The sequence below is a fragment of the Dreissena polymorpha genome, chromosome 2 (assembly GCF_020536995.1).
Source record: "Dreissena polymorpha isolate Duluth1 chromosome 2, UMN_Dpol_1.0, whole genome shotgun sequence".
Lineage (NCBI taxonomy): Eukaryota > Metazoa > Mollusca > Bivalvia > Myida > Dreissenidae > Dreissena > Dreissena polymorpha.
The window spans coordinates 81,931,921-81,959,608 of record NC_068356.1 but is presented as its reverse complement, the minus strand read 5'-3'; the positions used below and the strand labels follow the sequence as shown (position 1 = coordinate 81,959,608).

At 38.2% G+C, this 27,688-nt stretch overlaps 1 protein-coding gene and 1 non-coding gene across 2 annotated transcripts in view; both read right to left on the bottom strand.

Annotated features, from left to right (window-relative positions):
* The window catches only part of LOC127867823 (protein disulfide-isomerase A5-like), a 45,223-nt gene extending 17,535 nt beyond the window's left edge, over positions 1 to 27,688 (bottom strand). The window contains exons 1-15 of the mRNA XM_052409301.1: positions 27,607 to 27,688; positions 22,729 to 22,849; positions 21,735 to 21,822; positions 17,052 to 17,120; positions 16,594 to 16,639; positions 15,359 to 15,451; positions 13,192 to 13,252; positions 5,426 to 5,493; positions 4,493 to 4,584; positions 3,784 to 3,852; positions 3,111 to 3,247; positions 2,739 to 2,806; positions 1,789 to 1,870; positions 549 to 561; positions 218 to 283 (exon numbers count right to left, since the gene is read on the bottom strand). Of these exons, the coding sequence (XP_052265261.1) occupies positions 218 to 283; positions 549 to 561; positions 1,789 to 1,870; positions 2,739 to 2,806; positions 3,111 to 3,247; positions 3,784 to 3,852; positions 4,493 to 4,584; positions 5,426 to 5,493; positions 13,192 to 13,252; positions 15,359 to 15,451; positions 16,594 to 16,639; positions 17,052 to 17,120; positions 21,735 to 21,822; positions 22,729 to 22,849; positions 27,607 to 27,648 (1,115 nt within the window). The 5' untranslated portion in view covers positions 27,649 to 27,688. The remainder of the gene's footprint in view (positions 1 to 217; positions 284 to 548; positions 562 to 1,788; positions 1,871 to 2,738; positions 2,807 to 3,110; positions 3,248 to 3,783; positions 3,853 to 4,492; positions 4,585 to 5,425; positions 5,494 to 13,191; positions 13,253 to 15,358; positions 15,452 to 16,593; positions 16,640 to 17,051; positions 17,121 to 21,734; positions 21,823 to 22,728; positions 22,850 to 27,606) is intronic.
* Trnaf-gaa (transfer RNA phenylalanine (anticodon GAA)) lies at positions 8,933 to 9,022 on the bottom strand. Its single transcript is given in 2 exon segments — positions 8,933 to 8,968; positions 8,986 to 9,022. It is a non-coding gene; the product is annotated as a tRNA-Phe (tRNA).

The following is a 27,688-nucleotide window of genomic DNA, read 5'->3' as shown; positions in this document are numbered from 1 at the left end:
GTAAATCTTTATTCCCACAAACTCTATTCAGTCTCCTTGAGCCAGACAAGGTATGAAATATAATTCATATTGATCATTACAAAATGTAAAATAAATGACAACAGACACTTTTTTATCTTAGTTATGGCAACCTTGACCAGACCCAATCCACAAGCACAACTCAATGGAATATACCCCAATCAAATAAATAAAGGAAAACATAACAACAGGTACCTACTCTTTCATGAACTCCATGATTTTATCTGCTGTCCGTTCATTGACATCAAATTTGAATTCACCATCCCTGTTCATAAGAAGTTACAAACATTACAACAATATGACAACAGTAAAGTCCAAATGCACATCTTTAATCAAATTTTTTTATTTATAAGTATTGTTGACATCAAGTAAAAAAGAACATAATACATAAAAGTTCATGATTTCTTAAAGTTAATATCTGAACATTTTGTGTTTACATTAATTCGATTAAAAACTTTTTTTAGTATAAAAGTATTGAAAAGGGACCAGCACAATTTAAAATAAGAATTTTTATCACAAAAGATACTTACTTAAAATATTTGACTGAAATAAAAATAAGAACACAGTTAATGATATACATCTATGAACTGAGAACATGTTCTTTATTACCAACATAAAGAAGATGAAAACAACTTTTTGATGGCAAATAAGATAATAAATAACTAATTGTTGGTGTAAAAATAAGATTTTCTAGTTTCTACCAAGTAATTTAGCTAAATTTTTATTAAATTTGCACAGAAGAGGTTAATAAAAGCTACCTGAACACAAATTTAAAGAGCAATTACACATACACCCTGATTAAACTTATTGAGCAGAATTTTTGTTTTCTTATTGTAGTAACAGTGATCTTAACCCCGCTGGCCACAAATGTAATCCCAACCCAGGTCCGCATGTATGCTAACCACGCACACAATTACAGCTCAACACCTCCATCTCAACTCAAAACTGTTTTGTCTATTTTTAGTAACGGTAACATGGATGCCACTGGCCCAAAATGCAGTCCCAACATGTGTTTGCTGTGAAGCTACATATTACAAACAAAATAACTGAAAAAACTCCATCAAAAGTTACGCTATTGAGCCGAAACTTTTTCTAATCTAATGAACAATAACCTTGACCCCAATGACCCCAAATTTAACCCCTACCTAGATAAGCATTACCAACAAAAGTTCTTAACCCTTTACCACTTAGTTACGTATTTTGACCTGTTTGTAGTCCCTTAGAAGGTTATATTAAATTAAAGACCTTTATTACTAGATTCAAGTTTTTAAGGCTTAATCTCCAATCCTTAGATACTGATGAGCAGCAAACAGCATAAAACCTTAACAGTCTGCAAGTTACTCGCATGCTGTTTTGGTTTTGTGCTGTTTGCACATAGCCATCTTCACTTTGCCTCTGAGTGGGAAAGGGTTAATAGTCTGTGATCGCCTGATGATTCCAGAAACATGTGTGACATTTATCTACGCCTTATTGTATTTAACCCAAATGCAATCATGAGCATGGCCTTAATATAAGAGTTCTTATAAATAATGTTATACATACATTTCTCAATTAATAATTTAACCAAAAGTGTTTATCTTAAACAGTGACCTTGACCTAGATTACGCCAAATTCATATGGAAAAAACACATTTGACTAAGCCTTCATGTTTTCCCATCAGTAATTAAAACAAGTAAAAAAAGTCTGTGTAGTAAACATACAAAATCTATTTAAGAAAAGTTGAACCATTCAGTGGAATACAGTTTCAGTTTAATGCATGACAAAACATACCTGTGGGAAAGCCTTGTACTTTAAACTGCTCTCCAAGTTTCTTGTCAACTGTTGCATCAACTGCAGCTAATGCACCATCAATCTGTGAACACAAGCATAAGGTGAACCACCTGGGTCTCTATCCACAATGCTCTTTAAGAACATCTTAACTTATGTCACACTTAAAATACAAATTACACTTGAGCCTTGTTCTGAGAAAACTGGGCTTAATGAATGTGTGTAAAGTGTCGTCCCAGATTAGCCTGTGCAGTCCGCACAGGCTAATAAGGGATGACACTTTCCGCTTTTATGACATTTTTTTGTTTAAATGAAGTCTCTTCTTAGCAAAAATCCAATTTAGGCGGAAAGTGTTGTCCCTGATTAGCCTGAGCATACTGCCTAGGCTAATCTGTGACCACACTTTATGTACATGAATTATGCCCGGTTTTCTCAGAACGCGACTCAATTATGTTTTCCTTTTGAAAACATATAGGAAATCTCGTAAAATATAAACCACCTTTATATTATATTAAAAGCACTGAGAACATTTAATTAAACAAGAGAGCCATAAACCTCGGTTGCAAACACAAACCTAAAGAAACTGAACTGTTCTGGAAAACTTTTGTTATATATTTCCAATACAATCCTTGAGCAAGTTTTATCATGAATGGGAAAAATGTAGGATGTCTATGTACAGTGATCACATGGTTGCACAATAGCCATATAGATCATTTGAAAGGTACTGTGAATGCCCTTATTTTCTGGTACCAGTTAATTTGCATGGAACTGAGAATGTGGGTATTTCTGATACCAGTTGTTTTTTTAAACTGAGAATGTTGAGTGGGGTATGAATTTATTTCAATGGAACTTAGAATGCTGGAATTTTGGGGTACCAAATGAATCCCAAATAATCAAAGACACAGAATTCCTAAACTTATTTGACATTACTATATAAAACATGGACTACTGACCTCCTCTGCCACCATTTTTTGGGCCGCCTCCACATATTCAGGCTTCATTTTCTTGCAATGTCCACACCCTGATTAGAGAAAAACAAAAGCTTGGTGGCACCGCAAAGTTATCCATTTGCCATAGAAATAAAGTTATGTTGTAATATCTCAGGTTTATTTTATGAATAAAATATTACAGACAAGAAATGGCAAAAATTTTAACATTTAATTCATGATTACAATCAAGACTACATGTATATAAATTTTAATATTTATATAAATATCACTGAAAATTCATTAAGATTACAAAATAATATGCATATATTTAATTATTTTATAATTAGGAGCATAAATAAAACGTCCAGAACTAGTAATGCAGAATAGGCCACTTACAAGGTGCATAAAACATGACCAATACAGAGCTATGCGTTGCCAGGTAGTCAGTAAAAGTGTCGTCATGGAGATGAGCTATTTCTGGCGCCTCGTCTTCCCATTGTGTATCAGCCTTTGGCTCCTCAGGAGGCCCTGGACTGTGGATATGTAAAACATATATACATCATGTTGTTTTAGCTCCTGCAGGGTCCCTGGACAGGGTGTGTATGGATATGTAAAACATTTAACTCAAAGTTTCTCAAAATGACTTAAATATCGAACGTAAACATATATGAATACTGATATTTTTTATATATTAAGTTTAATTGTTTAATTAATCATCATATTATATGACTGCCATTGTACATAAATATACTGTCCTAAAGTTCATGCATACGTGTTTACATTAATGACTATGTTTGCAATGAGTAACAAACTTAGTTATGGTAACTTCAACATTATATTATAATTATTAAAATATTTGTTGTTTTGAGTTCAACTGCATGTTTTGTTTAGCTGGATTTCATTTGTAAGCGTATTTCTTCCTGAACCAGCGATTATTTTAATTGATTTTACACATAATTCAATATTGCTGCTCTGAAATGCAAATGGTAAAATGTTTAAAATTGTGTACATACCAGTTTAAATACTACAAATTGGCATGAATTATGATTTAAATTACTAGTATACTTACTTTTTGAGCCATTTTATAAGCCCGTCTTTATTGTTTTCACCACCATATTTATATTTCAGCTGTCCTTCCCTGGAAATAATCATTCAATTAGATCCAGAACTGTTTCAATAAACAAAGCCAACATGCTTGTAAAAACTAGTACTCAGAGTTATGGCACTGTCATGCGCCTTGTTCTGAGAAAATTGGGCTTAATGCATGTGCATAACATAAAACGTCGACATAGATTTCCCGGCACAGTCCACACAGGCTAATTAGAGACGAGACTTTCCACTTGTATATTTTTAGTTTTAAGAAAGCATCTTCTTAGCAAAAATCAAGTTAAGGTGGAAAGCGTCATCCCTGATTAGCTTCTACGAACTGCACAGGCTAATCTGGGATAACACTTTACGCACATTCATTAAACCCCTTTTTCATAAAAGTATCCAAAGAAACGGAAAGTGTTGTCCCTGATTAGCTTGCGCAGACGTGCATGAATCCCAGTTTCAGAACAAGGCTCACTTATCAAACATCTTATGACAAATTAAGGTTATTTTAAGCTTACAACAGACATTCATGATTATAATTATTATCATAAAAGGCTCTTGTTAAGACAAAGTCAACTAAGAGTTACCCAACGTTATCATTTTCACATGGATAAGCTACCTCCTAGAAACTCTTGGATTGAATTAGGAAAGAGATGATTGCATGCAACGTCAATATTCAGACTTACTCAAAATAGTAGATGGTCGGGAAGCCAGTTATATTGAATGCGGCCCTCAGCGTGTACAAATCTGGTTTGTCCACGTCCACACCTACCATGTTCTGAAAACAACAGTATGGTCAGCTATCACACATCTAGATAAATGAGAATTTATACAGAAAGGGTTGGATTGCTTCATAGCAGAGACGTTTCAATTGAATACCTGTTGTGGAAACAGAGATATGGAGATGTTTATCTCAAATACAGCATTACACGGATATTTAAATTAGGGTAAGGAGTAAGAAGCTCGGCCTACTCGGTGAATAGTGAAACTTACAGTTCAATGTGAGAAATAAGAGTTCATTTGGGGCCCGACTTATCAAAGATCGTACGACATTGTTAACTTACGATTTTCGAAGCGCCATATATACGTAACCGTCACATTTATGATTACTTGCGTTGAACATTTCCATTCATTTCCAAAGAAGCTGTCAAATATCCATTATTTTTGAAACATAAAGATCATAATCACTTATATTTTAAAATTACAAAATGCAATCGTAAGTTAACAATGTCGTACGATCTTTGATAAGACGGACCCCAGGACCTTAAATGTTTGGATCCATCTACTCACAAAAATTAATATCACATGATCATTATATTACAGGAATAGCCCGTTTGTATCGCAAAAGAATAGGTCTCTATACAAAACACATAAAAATGGGCCGTGCTCTGTGAAAAGGGGGTTAAATGCATGTGTGCAAAGAATAGTCCCCTGTGTGGACTGCACAGTCAAGAGACACTTTGCGCCTAAACTGGAGTTTTGCTAAGAAGAGACTTTCTTTAAACAGAAAATATCATAAAAGCGTAAAGTGTTGTGATTCTGGGATGACACTTTACTCACTTGCATTAAACCCCCCTTTTCACAGAGCACAGCTCAAATAAAGACCAAGAATCACTTACAACTTCATTTCTCAATTCAGAAGCAGCAGCAGCAAAGTCTGGTTTGAGTCGCTTGCAATATCCACACCCTGTTAAAAACAAAGATTTTATTTAAATATAATACAAGATAAGTATTGATGCAAAGCATCAAAGGGCGTCGGGCATTTTAGTGTGAAAGGCATTCAATGAAGTTACATGGAACGATTTTTTTTCTACTGTAAATATTAATATATTGGCCGGTTATTTTAAACAAAATAGAAAAAGATACTGGTATAACCATTATCTATAATTTTGTGTTATAACCCCAAAATAACCATTTTTATTATTTTGTGTTGTAACCCCCAAATATTTCATAGTTCATTTTATTTACATTGGTTTCCTTTTTTACAAACATCCGTGTGCAGTTTTCATTAATGGAACAGAACTGTGAAGGTTTTAAAAAATCTGCTTCATCTTGTAAGCAGAATTTCATATTTCTCTCAACTTCAAGGGGAGATGATTCTGAACTTATTCTTACGTTGGTCAAGTACGATAGGGGTTGAGTACTCATTGATATGAAAACACTGTAAAAGTTGGAAAAAAAATGAATGAAAACTGTAAATTGCATAAAGAAGCTGCATTTCACAATACTTTGAAATTCATTAAAAGATCATAATAGATTTATTGCTCCGATATTCATCATTTTCAATAGGGTTTGAGTAATACTGATATAAAAACACTTAACAAGTTTAAAAAGATTCAGACGAAAGTTTTGAAATCTTTTAAACAAGTGGAAATTGTTTATTTTGTCAAATTTAATAGAAAAACAAGATGTGTTTGTGAAACACAATTTCCCCCTATATGACGTTTGACCTTGAAGGATGACCTTGACCTTTCACCACTCAAAATGTGCAGCTCCATAAGATACACATGCATGCCAAATATCAAGTTGCTATCTTCAATATTGCAAAAGTATTCATAAAATAAGCGATTTGGGCCACATATATATGACCTTGAAGGATGACCTTGACCTTTCACCACTCAAAATGTGCAGCTCCATGAGATATACATGCATACCAAATATCAAGTTGCTATCTTCAATATTGCAAAAGTATTCATAAAATAAGCGATTTGGGCCACATATATTTGACCTCTGACCTTGAAGAATGACCTTGACCTTTCACCACTCAAAATGTGCAGCTCCATGAGATACACATGCATGCCAAATATCAAGTTGCTATCTTCACTATTGCAAAAGTATTCATAAAATAAGCGATTTGGGCCACATATATTTGACCTCTCACCTTGAAGAATGACCTTGACCTTTCACCACTCAAAATGTGCAGCTCCATGAGATACACATGCATGCCAAATATCAAGTTGCTATCTTCAATATTGCAAAAGTATTCATAAAATGAGCGATTTTGGCCAAATATATTTGACCTCTGACCTTGAAGGATGACATTGACCTTTCACCTCTCAAAATGTGCAGCTCCATGAGATACACATGCATGCCAAATATCAAGTTTCTATATTCAATATAGCAAAAGTTATTGCAAAATGTTAAAGTTGGCGCAAACAGACCAACCAACCAACAGACCAACCAACCAACCAACAAACCAACAGACAGGGCAAAAACAATATGTCCCCCACAACTATAGTGGGGGACATAAAAATTCTGGACTTATTGTCCCGATGTTTCTCATTTTAAATGAGGTAAAAATGCTCATTGATATGAAGACACTGTAAGTTTGGAAAGAATCTGATGAAAAAGGTTGACATAATCACCTAACCAAGCAGTTTTTCACTTTTATTTTTAAATTCAAAGAGACATAATTCTGGACTTATGATCCGATATTGCTCATATAGAGTTTGGGTTGGGTCCTCATTGATAAAACAAGGGCTGTTTGTAAAACATGCATGCCCCCCTATATGGGCTATAAGTTGTAGTAGCAGCCATTGTGTGAATACGTTTTTTGGTCACTGTGAACGGTGGTGGTGGTGGTGGGTGGTGGGTGGGTGGTGGTGGTCGTCGTTGTCGCCGTCGTCGTCGTCGTAGTAGTAGTAGTAGTAGTAGTAGCAGTAGCATAGCAGCAGCATTACAATACCAATACTTAAGAATGATTAAATGGGAAAAGGTAACCTAGCACTGGCAGTAAATATGGGGCTCATTTACAGGTCAGATTTGGAATCTCTGCTGTAAAATGAGATTTTTAATGAATTAAAGGGAGGCAAATGCTGTAATAAAAAGACCATGCATAAACGGTAGATCCCTTGTTTGAACCATGATAAATCCTTAAAATGCCTATTTCCAGTAACTGTGACCTTCACCTGTGACCTTTGACCTAGTGACCTCAAAATCAATAGGGGTCATCTGGGATGGTGGTGGTAGTGGTGTAGTAGTAGTAGTAGTAGTAGTAGTAGTAGTAGTAGTAGTAGTAGTAGTAGTATAGTAGTAGTAGTAGTAGTAGTAGCAGTAGCAGTAGCAGTAGCATAGCAGCAGCATTACAATACCAATACTTAAGAATGATCAAATGGGAAAAGGTAACCTAGCACTGGCAGTAAATATGGGGCTCATTTACAGGTCAGATTTGGAATCTCTGCTGTAAAATGAGATTTTAAATGAATTAAAGGGAGGCAAATGCTGTAATACAAAGAACATGCATAAACGGTAGTTGTTTCCCTTGTTTGAACCATGCTAAATCCTTAAAATGCCTATTTCCAGTAACTGTGACCTTCACCTGTGACCTTGACCTTTGACCTAGTGACCTCAAAATCAAAAGGGGTCATCTGCGAGTCATGATCAATGTACCTATGAAGTTTCATGATCCTAGCCCCAAGCGTTCTTGAGTTATCATCCGGAAACCACCTGGTGGACGGACCTACCGACTGACCTACCAACTGACCGACATGAGCAAAGCAATATACCCCCTCTTCTTCGAAGGGGGGCATAAAAAACCTGTGAAAGTTTGGGAACAATCGCGTGAAAATTTTGGACTTCGAACAACGATTTCAAAATTTCTCAAGTTCTAAGGAAGATAACTATGGACGTAATGGTCGGATAATGCTAAAGGGCCCATACCACCTGGATTGTAATGCGTGTCGCGCTCTATATGTGGTTCTTACAAAAAACCTCCGAGGAGTGCTTGACTCTAGGGAAATGGGTTGCTGGGACACAGCTCCTCCTTGATAAGCGGCTGCTTCCTTTATCGCAACTCATTGTTACAATCAATAATACGTGTCGCGCTTCGCGCTCTATATGTGGTAGGGATAGTACTAAGGGCCTATGATAGACAACCATAAAAAAACATGGATAATAGATGTTTTGTTTGCATTTATTTGTTAAAATTAAAAACACGTGTATTTTTTTATAAGATATTTAAGTGATGTAAGAAATTTTAATTAACGTCACCACGCGGCATCCATTAATTTTAATAAAATTGTCCAATTGTAGTAAAATGGATTATAAAATGTTTACATAAAATAAAGCTTTATTATATTTATTAACCTGACTAAAAAAAAATGTCAGCCGCCGAACTGTTCCGTTCGTGCCGGAACCCGGGTTTGAACCGGGGGCCTTTAGATGATTGTTGCGTAAACAACTTCAGTCTAACGCTCTCCCAACTGAGCTATTCCGGCTGACATCATTAATGTACTGCTATATGGTGAAGTTGTGTATAGCGATCGTTATTATATGTCTATTAATAAACTAATACATTGTACATTTTCGTACCACTACGCCTTCCAATAAACTTGCTTGCGCGATAGGTCATCAAATATTGTACTACATTGATTCTCCACTAAATAAGCAAATTAGAAAAACCACAAAACAAATATATTTTGATTATGTTTTGTTTTTATACAAAACCAGAAAGTTTCGCGAATTTGCCCAGTCCCTGTGATCTTTCCACTGTGATCAGTTGTGGATCAGTTATTAATTAAAACAATAAGCTTTGCATTATTGGCAATAAATGTTGTAATAAATGTAATAGGCACAAATGCAGTACTTATTTACACTAATTTACACAAAAAATCACCACTATGCAAGATATTCTTAAAATAAAAATATATACATTGATCCGTAAAATAACTTCTCCTCCCGTAAGCGAAAAGAAAATGCATTGCATACTAGTCGCCGCTCTCCAGAGCGACGCCAACAACAATAGCAATTTTAATGACTGATTTATATTCCAGGAGCACATGGCTTAACTTGTCCGTTTTTTTTAACTCTCTTTTCTTCTTATACCCAAGGCAATTATATATAAAATATCCCTTTTTTTACATTTTTATTTCCCATTCAAGCTCTGGGACAGCACTGACAATACAGACCATTGATTTGAAACCCCTGATGATATATAACACACATTGGCAACACATTTCACTCTCCATGTGTTGTAGTATAAAAACAAGAGATGTTTTTGTCAGAAACACAATGCCCCCTACTGCGCCGCTTTGAATTTGTTTTTTTGACCTTTGACCTTGAATGATGACCTTGACCTTTCAGCACTCAAAATGTGCAGCTCCATGAGATACACATGCATGCCAAATATCAAGTTGCTATCTGAAGGGACATAGAAGTTATCAGCATTTTTCTAAACCTAAACGCGAAACCCAAATGCAAAGTGTGACGGAAGGACGGACGGACGCTCCGATCACTATATGCCCTCCCTCGGGGGCATAATAATTATACCAGAGCACAAATTAAACATTTTAATTGATAAGCTGTGCAACATAAGTTCACAGTATATTAAAAATTGATCATTTACATATTTTAATCTGTCATTCGCTTTAGATTTTTTCTTCATTCAAAGTGGAGTATAAATGTATTTTACAGGCAGTGGATCATGATTTTCATTTCATTAAACCATTTTATTTCAGTGATTTTTAGCACACCTTTGCTAAATCTAAACAAGAGGGCCATGATGGCCCTGTATCGCTCCACTGTTTTTTTTATGTGAAAAAAGCGTGCAATGCGTATGGGTTGAAATGTACTCAAGCATGTGTCTTTCTCTTTCTATCCCTCGTCCCACTGAGCGCTTAAAGTTGGAAGGGTGAGCATTTTTATAAATGGAAAACGTTACTACGGTGTTAACTAAACAGACTAAAAAGCCCGGGAATAGTCGCACAGGTCCTTTGCTTATAACGTAGGTACATTTATCTCTCCAAAAAATATTGTCGTTCTTTCTATTTACATATTTTTAGATGCTGAAGATCAAATCTACGCATGTTCTACAAGATTAATGAAAGTGTAGATCACCTGAACTTTACTTCATTCTTGAGGCATTAGTGAGTGTAGCAGGATTGTTAACGTGGTGAAGAAATTGTTTATTTTACAAAGAAGATATTTGCCTGAGGAAACATAAAGTTACGAGTTTTTCAGGTTCATGAGGTGCCGAAAGGCAGTAGGAATGATAACTTTGTAGTTTGTTTGGTAAAACAAGTAATTGTTTATGAGACAAAAAATTGAATAATAATTCATCAAGATGTTGCGATCATGGCAACACTACCATGGAAGTTGTGTTTTAAAAATCAATAAGATATTATTGAACTGGATTAAACACTACGAAAAAGACACGAAATTATCATGTCATCCAAAATATTTTTTTCTGGATATATGGACACTTTCGACACTTTCCCACAGCTTCGTGACCCAATTTCCGATGGTCTGTATAAACATTGATTTCCAAAAAATAAAATAAATAGTTGTGCATCTGCTTACATGTATTGATAGATTTTTTTTTGATAAACATCTCCAATGCTCCAAAAAGTAAAGATAATGTCTACAAACGGACGCAAAAAGACTTGATTCCCATGCATGCATGTAGGGTTGTTGTTGTTGTTATTGTGACCTTGGAACTAATTATGTAAACAAAGTCTTTGACTGGTCCGCGCATATGCAGAAATGTTTTTTCGATCGTGCTTTTGAACTGATGGGTTATCATATTAATGGCAAAACAAGGGACAAAATTGTCACAAAACCAGGTTTTCATTGTGAAAAAAAATCTGATAAAGGGAGACAACTCAAACTGAACTTTTGAAATGAACAAACAAAATTAACCCCCTTTGTAAGTTTGTTTTAAAATAAATCTATTTTTAGTCGTGGCGACCTTGACATTGGAGATATTGACGTGATTCTTTCGTGCGACACACCGTCCCATGATGGTGAACAAATGTGCAAATGATTTTAAAATCTCAAAATGAATGACATAGTTATAGCCCAGACAAGCTCATTTATGGCTATTTTTTACCTTTGAACTCAAAGTGTGACCTTGACCTTGGAGATATTGACGTAATTTTTTCGCGCGACACACCGTCTAATGATGGTTAACAAATGTGCCAAATGATTTTAAAATCTCACAATGAACGACAAAGTTCACAATGAACGACAAAGCTTGTTCCGCCCGCCCGCCAGCCCGCCCGCATTCGCCAATCTTATAACCAGTTTTTTCCTTCGGAAAACCTGGTTAAAAAGCTTATAAATAATGGGGGTTTAATGCATATCCAATGGATATGGGCAGGAAGATGTTGAAAGTTTGCACAAAAGAGGCTTTATATAAGCATATGTTCAGTTTTGTGACCCCCAGAGCAGGGTCAAATTTGAGCCCAGGGGAATAATTTGAACAAGTTTGGTAGAGGACTATTAGATGTCACTACATACCAAATTTAGTAGCCCTAGGCTCTATAATTATGAACAAGAAGATTTTTAAAGTTTGCACAAAATAGGCCTTATTTAAGCATATGTTCATTTTTGTGACCCCTGGGGCAGGGTAAAATTTGACCCCAGGGGCATAATTTGAAAAAACTTGGTAGAGAACTTAAAGATTTTAATACATACCAAATTTGGTAGAAATAGGCCAAATGGTTATGGTCAAGAAGATTTTTAAAGTTTGCACAAAATAGGCCCAATATAAGCATATGTTCAATTTTGTGACCCCTGGGGAACGGTCAAATTTGAGTCAAATTTGATCCCAGGGGCTTAATTTGAACAAACTTGGTAGAGGACTATTAGATGTCACTACATACCAAATTTGGTAGCCCTATGCCATACGATTATGGGCAAAAAGATATTTAAAGTTTGCACAAAATAGGCCTTATTTAAGCGCATGTTCATTTTTGTGACCCCCGGAGCAGGGTCAAATCTGACCCTATGGGCATAATTTGAACAAAATAAGTAGAGAACTATTAGATGTCACTACATACCGAATTTGGTAGCCCTAGGCCCTACGGTTATGGACAGAAAGATTTTTAAAGTTTGCACAAAATAGGCTTTATAATTATAAGCATATGTTCATTTTTGTGACCCCCCCCCGGCAGGGTCAAATTTGACCCCAGGGGCATAATTTGAACAAACAAAGTAGAGAAATATTAAATGTCACTACATACCAAATGTGGTAGCACTACTAGGCCCAATGGTTATGGACTTTAGATTTTTAAAGTTTGCACAAAATAGGCTTTATATAAGCATATGTTCAATTTATTGACCCCCGGGGCGGGGTCAAATTTGACCCCAGGGGCATAATTTGAACAAATTTGAAAGAGGTTTACCACAGGAACATTTGTGAGAAGTTTTATCAGAATTGGATTTGTAGTTTAGGCGAAGAAGATGTTTAAAGAAAAAGTTAACGCACAGACGCACGCACGACGGACACAGGACCATGACATAAGCCCCGCTGGCCTCTGGCCAGTGGAGCTAAAAATGTTTCCATATCTCAACGTCACAACACCTTTACGTTTGATGGTCAATTAAAATAATATTAACATTCAAATGCAAGATGGCAAAATAAAATTGTGTGACATGAAAAACTTACATGGTGCATAAAACATAACTAAAGTTGGTTTTTTATTCTTCTTGAGCAGTTTTTGGAAATTCTGAAATCATAAAATAAATACAGGCTTAATAAAGCTACATTTGTACACCAAACAGCATTCACTACATGAGATATTATAATAAATTTGTGCATATGAAAGAATGAACTTGAATGCTGAAGAGATGTCTATAATAAAACCATTTTACAATGTTTACAAGCTCTGCTGTTGGTCTCTCTGACTTTGTAAAGTTAAACACTGATAACTTTTGTTTTTTCCTACTATTTTGGGAATGGGACCCTGTTGGATTGGAAATAATCGCCACCTTTGGACTTAAATTGGAAAACTAGTGTTGTTTTGCTAACAAATGCTTAAAAATTGAGATAAAAAGTGTTTTCAATATTATATTTACTATAAAGGTTCAACTAATAGAGGGGTAAAACTATTTTTGTGTTTCTTGTTTGTTGGAAACCTTTCAATTGGGAATATGTAGGTGCAATTTAGGAAAAATATATACTTTTTTCCATTCAGAAAGGGACTGTTTACTGGCCCTGTATTAGAACAGAAACAAAAACACGCTGACTGATATCATCCTTCCATAAGACCTTGTCACAGAAGATACCAATACCAATTGATGTTGCATGACGCAGTTGTAACAAGTTGCAACAATATAATTAGGAGTCTGTAACTTTTGAAACTTTAACATACATGTAGGATGTTGCACATGAACTATTTCATATCATAAGGAACAAGACATGCAAATATAAATAATATATATAAGTCGTGTTCTGTGAAAACTGGGCTTAATGCATGTGAGTAAAGTGTCGTCCCAGATTAGCCTGTGCTGTCCGCACAGGCTAATCAGGAAAGACACTTTCCGCTTTTATGGTACTTTTAGTTTCAAGGAAGTCCCTCCTTACCAAAAATCAAGTTTAGGCAGAAAGTGTCATCCCTGATTTGACTGTGCGAACTGCACAGGCTTATTTGGGACGACACTTTACGCACATGCATTAAGCCCAATTTTCTCAGAACAAGACACATATTTAATTCTTTTTACAAGTTTTTGTCCACAGACAGGCGTCCATGTTGATTCCAGAATACCCCTATCTGCTTTGTTAAAAGGGCAACCAAATATTAATACAGTAATAACTCTAGTCGAAGTTTAAGGAAACTTTAAAATAATTTTTAACAATTGTGTCCAAAAATTTAGATACAAAACATATTATTAAAATCGAGGTGTCCGAAAAATTTGAGACAAAAATAAAGGTGTTTAAAAATTTACAGACACTCTAATGTATTGCATTTATGATGGGATATGTTCATGTAATGTGAATTGCGTCAATTGTTTCAACGAATAATAGCATGTGCTTGTAAAATACAACACCATAGGGTATACATTACTTTCATATATGTTTCACTTTAAGCTGTCCGGTGAAACCAATGTCTTTTACCGGTATACATAGTAATATACCAAATAACGCAAATTTTATGGTCTGTTGCCTTAAGGCATTTGTCTGCCAGGTTTTATTACCTTTATTCGGTTGTAAAATCAGACGATCAAAGAACCACAAGGTAAGTGCAAAAGGGAAGACTTCTGGTAAAATAGCAATGTAAAATAAACTGTCCACTAATGTAGATTCAGTAATTATGGAAAAAAACAACATGTCTGAAAATTTAGAGTCACAATGAATAAGTCTTTTTGCTAAAAACGGGGGTGTCCAAAAATGTTGAGTGTCCGAAAAACTAGTCATTACGGCATTTCTACTGAATCATCAAGAGGATAAATTGAGCCTCATTCTGGTAAAACTGGGCTTAAAGCATGTGCCAAAAGTCGTCCAAGGCTTATCAGGATGACACTTTAATCTTAAATTGGATTTTCACTAAAAAGAGACTTCCTTTACACACAAAAATACCATAACAGGGGGAAAGTGTCGTCCCTGATTAGCATGTGCAGACGACACTTGATTTACATGCATTAAGACGCTGTACATATCTAAAAGCATACGAGGATTCTTCTGACAACTTGGTGTCTACAGACAGACGACAATGGTGACTCCAGAATACCTCTCTATCTAGTTTGTAACAGCATTATAAATAACAGGTATAAATGGCGTACCTGTTCAGAGTAAATGTGTATCACGTCTTCAATAACTGGGATAAATTGCGTACCTGCTCAGAGTTAATGTGTATCACGTCTTCTGCCCCTTCCTCTTCCTCCCAGGGCAGATCCCCTTTAGGGTCCAGCATAAAATTGACCATTGACTGAAAGTTCAACATGTATTACGAGAGACCATTGAAATAAAACCTTGAAAGTATAATAATTATATCAGTTACAATTTTAGAATAAACAGCTGCGCCATGAGCGCATGATACGCCCGTCGTTCGCCAATGAAGTAGTAACGTAATAAATAACCCTTTGAATCATTTTTTTACTTCAGTTTATTTGTATTTGAATACATGGTTTATTTTATAAGTACATGAGCATGGAGCGCCGTCTCCTTGACATTCATACCATATCTTTTTTTGAGTATATGTATGCATTTCTTTAGAGGATATGGAGTTGAAGTAAACCTGTTATAGATATTTTGACCAATAATAAAAGAGAAATGTAGATGGGTAAGTGGTAGTGTACAATCGGAATAGAAAAAAGCTCACCTTGTTCAATTTTTCAGGGATACTAAAAAAAAAAAAAAAAAAATCCATCGAAGGATATTTGAGCTACAGTAGGACATTCAATGAAATCACGAAATTTTGACGAACAAAGTCCCATAACTCTGGAACGACAATTCAGAATTCCGTCAAAAACGAAAGGGGATCAGGGTTTATCAATATTAAGATTGTGTTGAAATTTGAAAAAAATCCATCGAAGGATATTTGAGCTACAGTAGGACATTCAATGAAATCACGAAATTTTGACGAACAAAGTCCCATAACTCTGGAACGACAATTCAGAATTCCGTCAAAAACGAAAGGGGATCAGGGTTTATCAATATTAAGATTGTGTTAAAATTTGAAGAAAATCTGTCAAAGGATATTTGACGTAGCGTACGACATTAACAGACGGACGGACGCGGGGTATACCATAATACGTCCCGTCATAGACGGGCGTATAAAAACCTTTTGGAAATGCAAAGAAACATGAATCAAAATTGGCTTACGTTTTTTTAATATTATGTTAAACACAATAGACAGCTTTTTTATTCAAATACTATTTATCTAAGAATATCGACCAAAATTTAAGGAATTGATGTTCTCCAGCTACTTTATATTACTGGAACTTTAATGACATTCAAAAAACCATACTGTGTTTATAAGGCAGCTGTCCTTGACGATAAACCTTTAAGGGATGTATCTTTTAAATGCCAGGCCAAACCATGATAAAATGCTAGTTCAGTGAAACAAACCTTTTGGACCATTTTTCTGTCATAATTCTTGTTAAAGTCTCCATCCCTACAAAACAAAAATGATGTGAAAGCTACAGATTAAATAATGCACCAGTATATGTCAAATATTTGTCACAGTAACAACTGAGTCCATATTTGATCCCACAGTTTAAAATTGACCATAGTGTGCTAGATATTCAAATGATTTACAGATTTTTTATATATAACCGGAATAGCTCTTTAAAGATTGATTAAAATCGGTAAAGGGAGAAGTCAGTGTTAGTTGTCATCATCACCTATTGACTACTCTCTAAAATTGTTTGGTATGTATCTTGGATACTGTAGTCTTTTCACAAAGCCAGGGAGCTAAATAAGTCACACTACAACTAAATCTCTTCAACCGTCAACTTTAAATTATGTTGTTAGAATTGTTCTAATTGGAAATTAATTGCACATGAAGTTGAAGAATTGTTATTTACTTGTAATGGCGGAGTTCTAGCGGTGATGGAGAGACCTTCAAAGTCTTGCAGAGTTTCTTTGCCTCACCACTGAAATTAGGTCAGCAATGAAAACATGAAAATATATAGTCTTCAAACTAAACATTGTTAGTTACCATACAGCAATCAAAACTAGTAGTTGAACCAAGTGCAATAGCACTTGCACTTGGCAGCTAATACATTGCACTAGCCTACATTTAATTGTAAAAGCTTGGTACAAAATTTCCCGGAGGCAGTAACAAAGATTAAGCTAATGATAAACTTTTTTATATTTTTTCATATGTACATATTTTAACTCTATGCATTGCAGTTATTGTAACATGCAGTATTATAAAACTTAAAGGCCTATGGCGAACAATACTGAAACCTGAACATGCAATGACTTACATGTTGTAAATAAATGTATACCCTGTTTCAGAATCAACCCTTTTGTTAAAAAGCAAAGTGTGTTAATGAAATAGACTGAAAACTGTAATTCCTCTAATTGGACAACAAGTTCTTAGGTACACAGAATCCCTCAAGGATCAGAAACTGCTTTTATGATATTTTTCATTTAAAGAAACTTAAGTCTCTTCTTATCAAAAATCAAGTTTAGGCGGAAAGTGTCGTCCCTGATTCGCCTGTGCGAACTGCACAGTCAAATCTGGGACGACACTACGCACATGCATTTAACCTCCTTTTCACAGAGTGAAGCCCAAATTGGCCATGGGCCACTTCAAGGAAATATAAGGCTTGCTCCTGGAAAATGTGGTTTAATGCATGGGCTTAAATTGTCGTCACAGTTTAGCCAGTGCAGACCACACATGCGCATCAGGGACAACCCTTTCCCCATGGGCAGTGCAGACCGCACATGTGCATCAGGGAGAACCCTTTCCCCATGGGCAGTGCAGACCGCACATGTGCATCAGGGACAACCCTTTCCCCATGGGCAGTGCAGACCGCACATGCGCATCAGGGACAACCCTTTCCCCATGGGCAGGCCAGTGCAGACCGCACATGCGCATCAGGGACAACCCTTTCCCCATGGGCAGTGCAGACCGCACATGCGCATCAGGGACAACCCTTTCCCCATGGGCAGGCCAGTGCAGACCGCACATGCGCATCAGGGACAACCCTTTCCCCATGGGCAGTGCAGACAACACATGCGCATCAGGGACAACCCTTTCCCCATGGGCAGTGCAGACCGCACACGCACATCAGGGACAACCCTTTCCCCATGGGCAGGCCAGTTCAGACCGCACACGCACATCAGGGACAACCCTTCCCCCATGGGCAGGCCAGTGCAGACCGCACATGCACATCAGGGACAACCCTTTCCCCATGGGCAGGCCAGTGCAGGCCGCACACGAGCATCAGGGACAACCCTTTCCTCATGGGCAGGCCAGTGCAGACCGCACACGAGCATCAGGGACAACCCTTTCCCCATGGGCAGGCCAGCGCAGACTGCACATGCGCATCAAGGACAACCCTTTCCCCATGGGCAGGCCCGTGCAGACCGCACATGCGCATCAGGGACAACCCTTTTCCCATGGCCAGTGCAGACCGCACATGCGCATCAGGGACAACCCTTTCCCCATGGGCAGGCCAGTGCAGACCGCACATGCGCATCAGGGACAACCCTTCCCCCATGGGCAGGCCAGTGCAGACCGCACATGCGCATCAGGGACAACCCTTTCCCCATGGGCAGTGCAGACCGCACATGCGCATCAGGGACAACCCTTTCCCCATGGGCAGTGCAGACCGCACATGCGCATTAGGGACAACCCTTTCCCCATGGGCAGTGCAGACCGCACACGCGCATCAGGGACAACCCTTTCCCCATGGGCAGGCCAGTGCAGACAGCACATGCGCATCAGGGACAACCCTTTCCCCATGGGCAGGCCAGTGCATACCACACATGCGCATCAGGGACAACCCTTTCCCCATGGGCAGGCCAGTGCATACCACACATGCGCATCAGGGACAACCCTTTCCCCATGGGCAGACCAGTGCAGACCGCACATGCACATCAGGGACAACCCTTTCCCCATGGGCAGACCAGTGCAGACCGCACATGCACATCAGGGACAACCCTTTCCCCATGGGCAGGCCAGTGCATACCACACATGCGCATCAGGGACAACCCTTTCCCCATGGGCAGACCAGTGCAGACCACACATGTGCATCAGGGACAACCCTTTCCCCATGGGCAGACCAGTGCAGACCGCACATGCACATCAGGGACACCCCTTTCCCCATGGGCAGGCCAGTGCATACCACACATGCGCATCAGGGACAACCCTCAGGGGTGTCAATTGGTCAAAATCTAAAATCCTGAAAATAGGCCTATCGTTTTGGGGCCAGAGCAAAAAAGGGTTAATAATTCATGTAACTTTGTTACTATTGTATATAACTTTGTAAACAATATGTCAAAGTAAAATAATTTGTGTTTAAGATGACATTTTGTGACAATAATCTTAAAATTCCAGAAAAAAATCCTCTGATTTATATCAAAATCAAAATTGGTCCTAAAGGGCCAAATCCTGATTTCAGGAATAATCCTGAACTTTGACGCCTCTGACCTTTTCCCCATGGGCAGACCAGTGCAGACCGCACATGCACATCAGGGACAACCCTTTCCCCATGGGCAGACCAGTTCAGACCGCACATGCACATCAGGGACAACCCTTTCCCCATGGGCAGGCCAGTGCATACCACACATGCGCATCAGGGACAACCCTTTCCCCATGGGCAGACCAGTGCAGACCACACATGCGCATCAGGGACAACCCTTTCCCCATGGGCAGACCAGTGCAGACCGCACATGCACATCAGGGACAACCCTTTCCCCATGGGCAGACCAGTGCAGACCGCACATGCACATCAGGGACAACCCTTTCCCCATGGGCAGACCAGTGCAGACCGCACATGCACATCAGGGACAACCCTTTCCCCATGGGCAGACCAGTTCAGACCGCACATGCACATCAGGGACAACCCTTTCCCCATGGGCAGACCAGTGCAGACCGCACATGCACATCAGGGACAACCCTTTCTCCATGGGCAGGCCAGTGCATACCACACATGCACATCAGGGACAACCCTTTCCCCATGGGCAGGCCAGTGCATACCACACATGCGCATCAGGGACAACCCTTTCCCCATGGGCAGACCAGTGCAGACCACACATGCGCATCAGGGACAACCCTTTCCCCATGGGCAGACCAGTGCAGACCGCACATGCACATCAGGGACAACCCTTTCCCCATGGGCAGACCAGTGCAGACCGCACATGCACATCAGGGACAACCCTTTCCCCATGGGCAGACCAGTGCAGACCGCACATGCACATCAGGAGGGACAACCCTTTCCCCATGGGCAGGCCAGTGCAGACCGCACATGCACATCAGGGACAACCCTTTCCCCATGGGCAGACCAGTGCAGACCACACATGCACATCAGGGACAACCCTTTCCCCATGGGCAGACCAGTGCAGACCGCACATGCACATCAGGGACAACCCTTTCCTCATGGGCAGGCCAGTGCAGACCGCACATGCACATCAGGGTAAACCCTTTCCCCATGGGCAGACCAGTGCAGACCGCACATGCACATCAGGGACAACCGTTTCCCCATGGGCAGGCAGACCGCACATGCACATCAGGGACAACCCTTTCCCCATGGGCAGACCAGTGCAGACCACACATGCACATCAGGGACAACCCTTTCCACATGGGCAGACCAGTGCAGACCGCACATGCACATCAGGGACAACCATTTCCCCATGGGCAGGCAGACCGCACATGCACATCAGGGACAACCCTTTCCCCATGGGCAGACCAGTGCAGACCGCACATGCACATCAGGGACAACCCTTTCCCCATGGGCAGACCAGTGCAGACCACACATGCACATCAGGGACAACCCTTTCCTCATGGGCAGACCAGTGCAGACTGCACATGCACATCAGGGACAACCCTTTCCCCATGGGCAGGCCAGCGCAGACTGCACATGCGCATCAGGGACAACCGTTTCCCCATGGGCAGACCAGTGCAGACCACACATGCGCATCAGGGACAACCCTTTCTCCATGGGCAGACCAGTGCAGACCGCACATGCACATCAGGGACAACCCTTTCCCCATGGGCAGACCAGTGCAGACCACACATGCGCATCAGGGACAACCCTTTCCCCATGGGCAGTGCAGACCACACATGCGCATCAGGGACAACCCTTTCCCCATGGGCAGGCCAGTGCAGACCGCACATGCACATCAGGGACAACCCTTTCCCCATGGGCAGACCAGTTCAGACCACACACGCACATCAGGGACAACCCTTTCCCCATGGGCAGACCAGTGCAGACCACACACGCACATCAGGGACAACCCTTTCCCCATGGGCAGACCAGTGCAGACCGCACATGCACATCAGGGACAACCCTTTCCCCATGGGCAGACCAGTGCAGACCGCACATGCACATCAGGGACAACCCTTTCCCCATGGGCAGGATTTTGGATAAGAAGATACCTCCTTTCATCAAAAATTACAATACAAGCAGAAAGTGTCGTAGGCTGATTAGAACTGACGGCAAAGGCTTATCTGGATTGAAACTTTACGTACATGCATTAAGCCTAGTTTTCCCAGTAAGAGGCTCAATTAAGGTTCTCATATGCCCCTGTGTTACCTGCAGTCCACTATGGCAAGAGACCCTTTGCCCTTAATGTCTTCTGCGACACCATCAAACATTGGCATAAGCTTGGAAGCTGCATTTTCTGAAAAGATGTTTTTGTGATTGTGTACTATCTTATTTATCGAATACAAACACAAGTTATTCATACATCCATTTTTGGGGGCAAATTGCTGTAAAATATATAGTCTGCATGAAATTTCATGTCCTACAAATAATCATGATTTTACAGTAAAAGCATGCAAACTTCTTTAAATCACCCATAATCATATCCAAGCCAAGTAATAAACAAAACTACACAGTGACAATTTTGTGCAAAGCTATTTACTTGCAAGGTATTGTAAAGTTTTTTTGTCAAAGAACTTAAGCACCAGCATGAGAAATTATTATGCTTAGATCATCTTAAACAAGCTAATTTGTTGAATTGATGTCCCCCACTGTAACTAAAATGTTTGTGACAGATGGACTGACATACTGATGGACAACGCCTTTGGCGGAGGATAAAAACAAACACTTTACTCAAACACATCAAAACACAACACTGGATACTTCTCAACTGTTTAAACTTTATCTATATGAGTAAAAAACATAAAGCAAGTGGAACTTCGTTTATAACCTGACTTGGTGAATATCACACGACTGGAACTTTGTAAATTACCTGACTTGGTAAATATCACACAACAGGAACTTGGTTAATTACCTGACTTGGTAAATATCACATACCATGAACTTGGTTAATTACCTGACTTGGTAAATATTACACAATTGGAACTTGGCTAATTACCAGACTTGGTAAATATCAAACAACTGGAACTTGTGTGATATTTACCAAGTCAGGTAATTAACCAAGTTCCAGTATGTGTTTTTACCAAGTCAGGTAAAACACACACTGAAACTTGGTTCATTCCTGACTTGGTAAATATCACACAACCGGAACTTGGTTAATTACCTAACTTGGTAAATATCACACAAATGAAACTTGGTTAATTACCTGACTTGGTAAATATCACAAGAAGGTTAGTCTTGGTCCTAAGAAATTTTTTGAATTCTTTAAGATCATCTACACTGTCAATAAGGGACTTCCCCTTTTTTGCCCTGGTTTGTATAAACACCTAAAAAAGAAACAAAATCAGTTTGCAAACAGGTTCAAGAAATATGATTATATGGTTAGTCTTTGAGCATATTTTAAAGGGATTATATAATACTATGTCATCAAAACACTGGTTCCTTAATGCACTATACATTATCTTAGATTTACAGGAATGCACATTACAAAGACACAAAGTACTGGTTCTAGGCCCAGGAAACAGACTCGAGAGCATTTATATAAGCCTTAGGCTTTCGATGCAATCGAGCTAAAATAAATAGGTTTAAACTAAACTAAAGGCATATATAATAAATCAACAATCAGTACAGTACATGCAAGCCTAAATCCCGAATATTATAACTTCAGACAAAGAAAATGGTACAAGCTCTCCTTTATGAAACCTTAACCCCAAGTTTTTTTCATTTCTTGAGGAATGGGGTATGAAATCAAAAATTCAGTCATGATGAATAATGGGAACACTGAATCACTGGGACAATTAACGGGGGATGAACTGAACATAACAATACATAAAAAAATTTTTTTTTGGAGCAGAACTAAAGTTCATTTTAGGTAAGAAAACTTATTTGCTTCCTCCCCCCAAAAAACAACAACACAAAACAAAACAATAACAACAAAACATAAATTACACTACTGAATCCTGGTTTAAAATTTACCAGTGCATGGCTTGTGATTATTTTACTGGAATACAATAATGAAGGGACTATAGCAAGAAAAAACTGAATTACTACTACAATGTTAATAACTTTTGCATAAATACACTTTACTAAAACATGCTAAGTTAATTAAATAAAATAAAATAAAATAAAAACTAAACAAATTGGTAACAATACATCAGCAAAAAGTACGAAATAAAAGACGGCCAGTGGTTAATGTCTTTTTATGTTTATACATTTATTCTAAACCGTGTAAACCTTTCACCTTGGGAAGCCTGAACAACTTCATAAAAAAAATTGGCCTAATTTCAACCGTTTAAGAATAACAAACTGACAAATGGGATGAAATCGACATTTTTGGCTAGGTAAGACAAAAACCAGCACTTCGGCATGTTCAACCAGTATATTGTTTATTTATCTTTCTGTTAAAGTGTGTTGGAATAAGTTCTGGTATATATGATTTTTTTTGTGCCGGGTCCCTATGCACCCACAGGCAGCCGAATCATATATAAAAATGTATTTTGTTACGGCACCTACAACATGACCCGAAGGTCCCTAAGATTGTTTGTTTAGATTGATTCATGTTTGGTCCTAGGTATCAACCATAAGGCCAAAAAAAAGGTCCGTTTGGGGTCTCCTTGGAAAAAAAAAAGGGTCAGTAGGTAGGGATTTTTTTTAGTCTTTTGGGTACTAGAATGGAAGGCTACTAAAGCTTATAATAAGAAATACATTTATATATATATGCTTTGTTTGCTTGATATTACATCTTATATGAACGAAAATGATTATTTTCTTTTTAATTTTTGGCGATCCCTATAAAAAGTTGAGGGTCGGCGCCATTTCGGGAGACCCCAAACGTAGTCCATATAAACGGACTCCCAGAGCCTTTGATAATTTTTGCTATGGCAGCTCTGGTAGTCCATATGCACGCCTTAATAAACATGGGTGCAAGTCAGTGCACGGAATCCGTGCGCTTCACTAAACAGACGTTTGAGACAAATTGAGGAAAATAATGAATAAACTTCATAAACATGTTAAATTTACCTGAATGGCAACCTACAGATGTTATCCTTTGCATGCACCCTATAAAAACACCACGATGTTTCAACACACTTTTCTCGCTGAAATGTTCATATTTAAATTTGAAACAGTGTATTCTGTATCGAATACCACATCGTTATCGACTTTAATAGGCTCCATCTGGCATCACACAGGGGTTTTTTTTAGAAAAAGGGGAAGACGCTGGACACTGGGTAAAAGGGGAAATCAAGCGCTAAAGAGACATATTTGGGGAAAAAATAAAAACTGTTCATTTCAATGTCTATAACTCACCTGAAGACTTCAGGTTTTTTTTTAGAAAAAGAGGCATGTCTCTGACCTTTTTGTTCTTAAACACATGAACAAGTATGATATTAAAGTCAACGTCCTAAATAAAGTTGCAGGTGTAGATCTAATAATGGGAAATGTTTTCAACTGGGGCCGAGGAACGATGTCAATATTATGATTTCAATTTCATGATGAATGGGTTGACGATCTAGATCTGCTACAGTATTGGAAGGGAAAGGTGCGGCAGCTGCCGATTGTCTACTTTCACTTTCACAATAATCCGACAGTATTAATCGATGTTGATTACATGTACCTCCGAATCCTGCTGGGTTTCAACAGTTTTTGATGATTCATTCTTAAAAAATGCGTCAACGCATTACAGGAATTACACACTTTGATTTTGGGGTGCTATTTGTGAAACTTTTGGCTGTTTTGGACATACTTGGACGATTTTCATCAAATAAAAGGTGTTTTATCATAGATGTACGCTTCCTGCTGGCAACCACAACCAGGGCTCGAAATTAACACTCGCACACTCGCAAAATGCGAGTGAAAAATACCGATTGCGAGTTAAGTTTTAAGCCACTAGTAATTTTTTGCGAGTAAAGAAATATTGAAAAAAAACACAGTAATATTGCTAAATGCATTTGACGTCCTGAAAGCTTAACCATAGGTCATAGAACATCCTAATACCCGTATGCGGAAGCGCGCACCTTGTATATAGACTAGTATACTTATAGTACAGATACGAGGATGGTATTGGTACAAAGAACATTAAACAGTCGACTAATTCACATTTGTTCATTGAACTTGAACAGACATGGCGTCGAAGCGAAAAATAACTTGTTTCTTTTTGCCCAAAGATGAAAATAACAATACGAAAGATAAAGAAAAGTTAACTGTTGAATAAAAAAAACGAAATTAAATTATGTTTCCAGCAAAATTTGCGAGAATGTTTTTGATTTTGCGAGTTGGTATTAAAGCTGCACGCAATGTTTTGCAAGTAGAAAAAAAGTTAAATTCGAGCCCTGACAACGACATATGTGTGCATTGTTTGATCTATCATGCTGTTGCATTGTGTTATTCAATACACCTGTGAAGTCATCGTTGGGTACCTTAACTCTTATTATATATATAAGGACCAAAAAATTGTTTCAAGTACCTGTGGTTTCAGTGTTCCTTAACCCTTGCATTGTTGATAACATTTTGCACCCATGGACAAGAGAGAGCACATTGCAACTCTCAGCAACCCATTGGGTTATAAAGCTGAGTGTTGGATTATTGCAACTAACCCCAAACGGACCTTTTTTTTTTTGCCTAACCACCAATCAAGGGACTTAGTAGTCCAAATTTTTGACGTTCTTAAATATTAAGCTACTTTTTATATGGGTAATATTTGGAACGTACAAAGGGTGAAAGACCAATTATGTGGTGGGAATTTTTTGTTCTTTGTCTATATTGTTGCGCAAGGATTTTGTGCGCAACATTCAAGCCCCGATATAAGACACTTAATAACAACGGATTGCAATAATATTTACATACCTGTGTAGATAATTCATTTCTCGATAATGTTCCGTAAAAATTATGTAATGACACTTTGAATTTTGCACGCCTGAGCAATTTAAATCTAACCACTATTCAATTTTTCAATATCTCTCGATTCGCTCGCTGTGTAGATATAAATCGATAACACGACCTCGATGTAAAGCATCTGGTTTAAAGTGGAAGAATAAACAGCGTAAAATACAGTTTGCGTTCGTCTGTTGTGGTGCAGCGCGTTACATAGTAAACCAATGTTATACTTTTCTGGATTAATTTAGCATTTTTTTTTTCTAAATTGACAATTAAAAAGTTCTGAAATAAAGTACATCTTTTATTTTTATACTGTACATAAATAATATTGATACAGATTGTACAGTATACCGTCCTTTGTAACGTAGAATGTAAGTACATAAAACAACACAGACAGAGGTGCGAAAAAGACATGCATAAACACTTCCTGAAACTTAGAACAGTGAATAGAAACTGCACCATATCTGTTTTGAACATATGCTTATTAAATAGACAAAGATTAGCATACTAGATCTAGTTAGGTAAAAGTCGGTGTTAAAAGCTCATGTTAAATAAAATTACGCGTACATGTTACACCGTAATGCCTTCTTCTGATTGGTTCATATTTAAATCAGTTTCATGACATGGCTACAGGTCAGTGATTGTTTTGCGATTTAAGCAGAAGTTTAACTGAAGAATTTATGCCTTTCTTACTTCGAATCGACGATATTTGATGTAAAAATGAACTTCTGAATTAAAACTGAATGAGTTGGTAATGTTATTTTGCAATTTTACGCAAATTGATGAAAATTTAAACTTTCTGGTTTCCTCCACTAAAAAGGTCCTTCAACGATGAGACGTTCCAAAGAATTTAGCCCATATAAAAAGTATCTCTAAATTCTTTGCGCGTCTTATAAATGAGACTAGGGACTTAGAGGTTTTAGGGTAGCTAGGGATGGAGCAAGGGTAGGGTCGCGGTGGGGGCAAGGGGCCTTAGGAAAGTATGCACGCAAATCATCGATTTTTGTAATGAACTCGCTGTCTTTGACAACACAAAAAGCAATCCTAAAAATTGTAAAACAGATAATCCTTTCCCCACCCACTTGTTAACAACAGAATTGCACGAATGTAAGATTGTTGCTAATTGCTTTTGCCTTTTATTCTATTGCAATTTAATCTTAAGTTTCGCCAAGAACAATAAAAAATGTTGTCACATATTGTTATGACTTACGAGTAGCAAAATGAGCACGAAAACTAATCTTGACCGGTGCATTCTGCCACGTTCGCTCCGGACGTCAACAATGCGGTGTAAT